Genomic DNA, 7,546 nt, shown 5'->3' with positions numbered 1-7,546 from the left:
AAGACGTGATAAGGCGCTGTGTCAAACGCAAGGATTATTGTGACGACGATTATGACTGTTGTTGCTCTTGTTGTTGTTGTTGTTAACTGCTGCTTAAGACGAGGTGCAATTTCAAGCCTCGAGAGCTCAGCCTCTTCTCCCGAAGATATCGAGGACCAATGAGCAACCTGGAACAAGATTAACGTAACCGCCCTTTGACACCATCCCCCCCCCCCCCCGCCCCGCACCCCCGCGAAACAACTTTGGCGACTCGGGAGGACAAGGAGTCGTAGTTTATGGAGCTTCACTTACCCGCACATATTAAATTTATGGGGTGGATCGTCTTGTTGCTCGGATATGCCAGAGGCCAAGAAGCCCCCTTAAGAACAAATTGCTGGCAGGTTCCCACATCCTGCTCCACCGGGAAGTGCCTGGCCTTGGCAACACAGTGAAGACTGAAATCTGTGCAAATGGCCACAAGGCCTCCAAGGGAGAAGGTGGCTAGTGCCCTGGCCAAGACTTTCTAAAGCCGATCTGAGGGGCAACCCAACTGCCTGCAAGGCAAAGACAAGGTCATTCTCACCATTGAAGTCACATCAGTCCAAATTGAAAATTTATGTCCTCCCAGCTCAACAGATGTAAAGCTGAGCCTCAGGGACATGAACACGATGATCTGGTTTTCAAGATGTTTAATTGCACGGAATGTAAGTTTTAACATATGCAAAAGACTACTTCAAGACAATAGCACCATCGTCCAGCAATGGCAGATGGAGAGGAAGGGAGGAAAGAAGCAGGGGTTTTCTGGGTTGTGGATCTCTTCCCACTCAGCTCTGTCCTAACAGATAGCTTGGTCCTACCTGGACAAGCAGCAGCAAGCTTGCTGGACAGCTGGTGCTTTTAATGGCAAGCTTTGTGATTTTAGCTGGTTAAACTCCAGCTGGACCCCAAAGCCCGCTCCGCAATCCCCAAGCCTTGACTCTTGACAACATGCACCTCGGTGCATCCCTCCGGGGCAAAGGAGGGGGGGGGGGGGGGGGAGAGGGAGAAAAAGAGAAAGCAGTCCATTGTAGACATAGGAATTCCCATGTGTAGCTGCCATGCATGGAACTCTGTCTGGTTTGGATACTCAACACAATGATGAGTTTTCGCAATTATGTCAAACACCCAACTGACAAAAAATATATATTTTTAAAAAAACAACTTTTTTGGTCGTACTTTACATATAAAAAGAGTTTATACATTCAATCATTTCAGCCACTGTATTTATTTCATCTGTTTAATAGTTACAGATAAACAAGTTCACTCCATATACAATTACCAGTACAGTTTTTACAGATCGTGTTACAATACATCACTGCCATTGGATTATTTACAAAGCACTTATGTACATAAAAATCTTCCAATTGATTCAGTGCAATGTCAATAGTTTTTTTCTTTACAAGAATTTACAAAATAAGATGTAATGTAGTTACTCAGATAATTTAATAAATTCTGCAGTTAATGATTTAATTTAATAAAAAAAGAATATTTTTCAATCATTATATCTATAATAGACGTTAAGAACACACAATACAGCAGTAAATTGCACTGCTTGCCCTTCTAGTTTAGGATTGCAGTTGGGAAGGATGGCTTAAAATATTCATTTCCCCACACAATCAGAAAACCCAGGCTTTGTTGACTCGTCTACAACACATGAAGGGGAACGATTGTGCAAACGCAACTTAACGCGAGTTAAACTACTTTTTTTTTTGCTCTTTCCCAGGTTTTATCTGGTTGTCAGTATAGTCAGAATACCCAGCTGTTAAGTGCATGATCTTTGCTATAACGTTACTGCATGTTTTATTGTTTTCCCGTGTCGATAAAAGCATGGCACGATTGGTTTACAATACCAAAGCAACGAGCTGCAGCATTTTGCCATGACCCTTGGAATCCATGTGGCGTTCCACAACACGTCCATCGCACAAAGATTGTGGCGGAGTGACAAAAAAGAGAGATGATAAAAGAATATGGCAGCTTGCACATTAGGTTGCACTTGGCAACATTCCCCTTCCACACAAGAGTTTAGTAGTCCTTGTAGGAACATATATTTAAGACTTTCTGAAGTATATGTTGGATGTTGCAGGATATCAATAAAAATCACATTGGGTGGGAATTGCAATGACTTCAAACAACAAAATGCTGTTTGATTTTAGTACCTAACCCTGGAAATCAAATGTTGCTCCAGCCTTGAACACAATAAAACAGATCAACAAGGCACCCGTGTCATCTGCTAACAAGGTGGGGTTTTTTTTTTAAAGCCAGAACAAACACAAAAATAGAATTCTGCTTTAAAATGCATCAATTGTGTTAGAGGTGTGTTTTTATTTTTCTTGCAGTTCAAGTAGTTAAAGTAAAAATCCCAAACAGATCTTAAAGTAAAAAAAACAAAGTCATGTGTCCAATAGCATTTCTAACGGAATAGAGATTTGAAAAATTATATGGTGCACAGCAGTTGCAGAAAACACAGGCAAGTACTAGCACTAGCAAATCCTTTAATAGGAGTTTGCTAAGCTCCCACGTTAGCCTAGTGGTTAAAGGATTCAATCGAGTTTGGGGATGGGGGGAGAGAGAGAAATATTCAGCTAATGTCACTGATCGCTGTCCACAGATTTCCCTCAGTTAAGTGTGTGGATGTCGGGATACATCAGGCTCAGATGCGATGTCCTATATGGTCAAATAGCCTGGCCACACTCACAGTCAAGGCTGTGCCATGAATCACAGCCCCTTGGGCAAAGTACTGGAGGGCAATTGCCTCCCTTGGAATCCTACCCCAGAAAAGGAGACGGACACCTTCAGGGGAGAGGTCAGGGGAGGAAAGAAATGTTCCTTTTGTTTCAGCAGAGTGGGAAATATTAGCCGGGTATTATCCTATAATTAGTTTAATCTATATTCATAATAAATAGAAAGTGTTAATAAAAGCACAGAAAATGCCAAGACCAGAGTAACAATTTGTGACTTGTGTATTTTTTGCCTTGTTGAAGGGTTTAAGGGAATGGGTCAATTAACAAACATCAAAGGGGTGGGGGGGGGAGATCATGAAACACAGCCCCTTCAAAACCATCACCTTCCGTCCTTTTCACTCAGTTCTTCTTCAGTCGGGAATGTTTCCGAGCTCGCACTCTGATTTTTTTTTAAAGGAGGATTTGACTTCGGAGGCAACGGGATTTGCAGGAACACCGTCCAACATTCTATAATATTTAGCACTACCACATCTTCTTCCCCGCCCCTCCCCTCAATTTAAAACAAATATTTAAGTTGAGGAAGAAGTTTAAAAGAAAGTAACAAATGTAAACCTTACTTGATGAGCTGCTCAACCCAAGGTCAATGGGAAAATGGGAGCAAAACCTCCAACTTGTCTTTCTAGCTCTCGAGTAGAGCTATAGCACTGGATGGAGCCCACATCATTGGTGGGCTGAACTTTGCTTCTCCCCCCTTCCCTCCCCCACTCGTTCTGTCATCGCTCTAATCTCGTCAAACACAACTGCATTGAAACCCAAAGAGTTTAAGAACAGAGGTAGTGGCTCACATTGGTTACTGATACACTTTGCAAACAGGAGGGGAGGGGGAAAAAAAAAAAGTTAACTTTTATAGTTTGTTTTCTTCTCTCTCTTTCTTGTGCTTCATAAATCGCATAACAGGTCATTTGCAGAAGCAAAAAAGGTACATCTTGCACTGAAAACCTGCCAGAGACCCTTGGAAATCTCGACTCGCCCAGTGTGCTGTGTCGTCACACCATTGTTCCTACAATCCCTTGGAGTTTTGAGAAACGACGCTCACTGTAGAATACAGTATTTTCGATAGTCGGATTCAAAATCTTCGTCCATGCTGCTGGTGTCCGCCATCTTCTTGCCCTCGGTCTTCGGCAGGAATTGTGAGTAGTCCACGCCTTGCTGCTCGTAGAAAAGGATGTAGGCTGAGTCGGTGTCAATTTCATCAGGACGCACCTCCTGTTGGTGATGAAAGGCAGAGGTTAGCTTAGCTCTCCATTCATCACTCAGGGTCAGAGGGTGGGTGGATAATAATAATTCTTGCATTTGATACAGCGCCTTATCACATCTTCAAGACGTCTCAAAGCGCCTCACAGAATATACTGTAAAATGAATTTGACTGCATTTTGTGGGCAAAACGATGGTCTAGGAGAATGACTAGTCTAATGGGGCACTTTGACTCGGCGCCTTTTGAAACCCGTCGGACAAAGGGAATGACATTTACAGAGTCTTTACAGGCACGTGAAAGGCAAATGCCACAGCCAGTCCCGCCTCAGTAGTTACCTTACAGCTGCTGTCGTTGTAGCAGTACCACTTGTCATTCGGGTTTTTGGCGTATGTAACATAGTGGCCGCCTCCCAGAATTCCTGAATGGCACTGGAAAATATCCACACAAAAAAAAAAGGTTGTTACAAAATGTAGTACTTTAATCTTTCAATACTTCGAAGAGTCCGACATTACAATCTGCCAGGAACTGGGGTCAGCAGTGCAGAGGGGAACGAGAGCAATGGCACGAGATTGAACTTCTGTACCATTTCCTGACCTCCTCTACCTCTACGTGGCTGTATTCCCGGTTCCGTGAAACATGGAATCTCTATGCCAGTGTTTACTTCCCGAGCTATTAACCCTGGCAGTTTATGGAAGAAAGCAACAGCGAACGGCAATGCTATCGGACTCCTCACCTCGGTGATCGGAAGAACAGAGGCTGCACACAGGGAATAGGGGATAGGGGGAGATATTCAACAAGAAAAAAAATATTCAGGCTCCAGTAAGCACTTTCAATTTAAAAATAAATAAATAAAATACTTACGGAAATTGCATATAAATTATACATAGGCTTCAGAAGGGCTCTTTGGTCATCCGCAACCATGTCTTTCCCTGTTTTTGTCTCACACTGTCCGTTACCGCTGCAATTGATGAAATGGTTCTGCTCCTTTTCATGAAGCACTCCATTTACTAACCCCACCTCAGTGTCCTGCGTTACACAGCCCTGCAATGACTCCTCGTGGTTCCCCACAGAGCAGTTCAACATGTAGTTGGCATCTATCGTTTGATCTGAACGGGCGTTCCTCAGTTGCGATATGTGATCCAAGTCCACATTGTTCTCCTTGATGCTGTCCAAGTTCTCTTTGCTATTTGACAGTCTGTTCTTGCTCCCGAGTTGGGGCAGACGGAGCCTCCCTCTGTTTTTGCCCTGCTTGGGGCTGTTTGAAGGGCTGTTTTTGCTCGAGTTATGGTTCTTCCGTCCCGACGTTGGAGATCCTAAGAAGCCGCCAGAAAACATCTGAATAAACATTTTCTTCCCTTCAGATTATTGTTACTTTCTTTCTTTTAAGACACATGACAGTTGTCGATTAAAGATGCAATAATTAAAGTTATGGAACAAAAGTAAATTCAAAACAGGAACACCTTTCCCTGTCAATCACTTTATTTATATTTAAAAAACAAGGATATTACTGAACTAAAACTCAAAGTAAATTTCAAAAAAAATTTTTTAGTGGAATTATTTAAAATGGAAGAGAGCAATTTTATTCCTTGTAAATTGGCAAGTGTGAGGTACAGGAGCATAGCCCTTAACACAATACAAAATCAAATGCAAAGCTTATCAGTCTACATCCAATACAAACTACAATGCAAAATTACATTTGTATAGTGCTTCTTATGTCGGGAGGACGTCCCAAGGCGCTGGGCAGTCAGGAATTTGGACCCGAGCTTGGGAGGGGGGTGTGGCGGAAGGCACGGTAGATGAGTGACATACATGAATACCACAGTGGCCGGTGGGTCAAGGATCGAATATGCTGTGTATTTTTGGTGAATGTTTTAAACGGGGCAGAAGCTGGGCGGTGAGAACATCAGGTCAGATGTCACAGTAAGATTTCTGCAGAATACCTTTAATATTGAGAATGCTCAAGTTTATTCCGATGGATCCACCCGTCCCCGATTCCTGCAAGCTGATCACGTCCTGTTTCTTGGTGTCCACCAGCGCAGTCTGTGGTTCACTTCCAGTTGGTAACCGCGGCACCAGAAAGGCACTGGGGTCAAAGCCTTCCCTGGGGAACTTCACAATCTTCTGCGATTTAATCCAGCGACCATTCACAAATTGGAACCTTTTCAAGTGAATGATCTGCGGACAAGCAAAAAGGTGCAACATTAAGCGAGTGTCCTCGAAATCAACAAGTGTGAAACCTCTCGGCTGTCGAGTTATTCCAATCAATGTCTTCTCGTAAAGCTGTTCGTACAATTTACATTTATAAAGCTTTACATTTAGAAAGCTTCCTTCATGTTCCGCACACAATACAAATATAACATACACATAATCCAATTTGCTGTATATTATGTGTATATATATATATATAACAAATATAAATAATGTCTATATACACTACCAAAATTGGTGGAAGCCTCCAGAGGTCCAGTTTCTTGGTTGCCAGTCGAAGAGTTTTGCACTTGGAGCAGTAATAAAGCTCGTCGCCCCCCAATTCCTCCTCGTTGGTGAAAGCCCGCAGACAGCTGTCCAGGTTGATGGGCTCAGCCTGAGCTCGTCGACTCTGCTCAACACTCTCATGCTCCTCGCAGATCTGACCAAACCAAAGATAGCGAGATTACCTCCACATATCTGAGCTCAGCAAGCAGAAACTGACAACACAGAGGAAGGCTATTTGCCTCAGCGTTTCTAAGAGTTACCCAGTTAGACACCCCTGCCTTTTCCCTCGACCCTATTACATTCTGTGTGATTCTCTTTTTAAAGCTAATATAGATTCTGCTTCATCCACTGTTGTTTTATCGGGAGGGCACTCCACATCCTCACGACTCTCTCGTGGGTGGAAAAATTAACTCGCCTAAACCATACCCTTGCGCTTTTTTTTTTGAAATGTTGCATGTCGTGCCGTGCAATTATATCGTACATCAGCCTTTGATGCTTTCGAGAACTCGTGTTCCCAATGTTATTTCCTTTTACTTCCATTTGTTTGTAAGGCCACAAAATACAATTTGAAAAGCCTCCCTTCCCACCCCTCAAGGGAAAAAGCTAAACAAACGGAAACAAACTGGTCGCAGGATGATGCCATCCCGCTTTTGTAGGTTATCCTGAATTTGTGTACGTCATGTAATTGACGCTTTTAAAGGGGCAGTGCCCACGTCTGAATCTTCCGTGTTCCTAGCTTTTCGGCATAGTTCAATCCGCTGAGAAGCGTAAAGAGAAAGAACGAGATTTGCGAGTGGTTGGCGGCGTTCCCAACTTTGACAAACCTACAAGTGACGAGAATTTTCTCTCTTCCTTGTTTTGCGACCGTTTAAAAGGAAAATAAAAAGTTACCCTCTCTTGCGACGTCTGATAGCGGAGATGGAGAGCAGTCGGATCCCAGTCAATGGCAATGTACGCGGGCCCAACAGCAGTTCGCTCCTCATTGCAGTCCACTTTACATCCTCTGCAAAACCTACACCAGCGAAAGGATTACATGTCAAAGTGCCTTCAGGCTCAGTAATAAAAATGCTAACAAAACTTAAGCAAGAAAACACTTTATAGTATATTCCGTGAAGCG

General features: G+C 43.2%; 1 protein-coding gene across 1 annotated transcript in view; it reads right to left on the bottom strand.

The window, feature by feature from the left end:
• Positions 1–1,241: 1,241 nt before the first annotated feature.
• Positions 1,242–7,546, bottom strand: part of usp32 (ubiquitin specific peptidase 32) — a 65,476-nt gene continuing 59,171 nt past the window's right edge. Inside the window, exons 29-34 of the mRNA XM_042338567.1 lie at positions 7,321–7,441; positions 6,392–6,583; positions 5,895–6,129; positions 4,816–5,267; positions 4,290–4,382; positions 1,242–3,965 (exon numbers count right to left, since the gene is read on the bottom strand). Coding sequence (XP_042194501.1) covers positions 3,792–3,965; positions 4,290–4,382; positions 4,816–5,267; positions 5,895–6,129; positions 6,392–6,583; positions 7,321–7,441 — 1,267 coding nt within the window. The 3' untranslated portion in view covers positions 1,242–3,791. The remainder of the gene's footprint in view (positions 3,966–4,289; positions 4,383–4,815; positions 5,268–5,894; positions 6,130–6,391; positions 6,584–7,320; positions 7,442–7,546) is intronic.

Source organism: Callorhinchus milii, unplaced genomic scaffold, assembly GCF_018977255.1.
Source record: "Callorhinchus milii isolate IMCB2004 unplaced genomic scaffold, IMCB_Cmil_1.0 Scaffold10, whole genome shotgun sequence".
Lineage (NCBI taxonomy): Eukaryota > Metazoa > Chordata > Chondrichthyes > Chimaeriformes > Callorhinchidae > Callorhinchus > Callorhinchus milii.
This window is presented reverse-complemented; position numbering and strand designations above follow the sequence as displayed.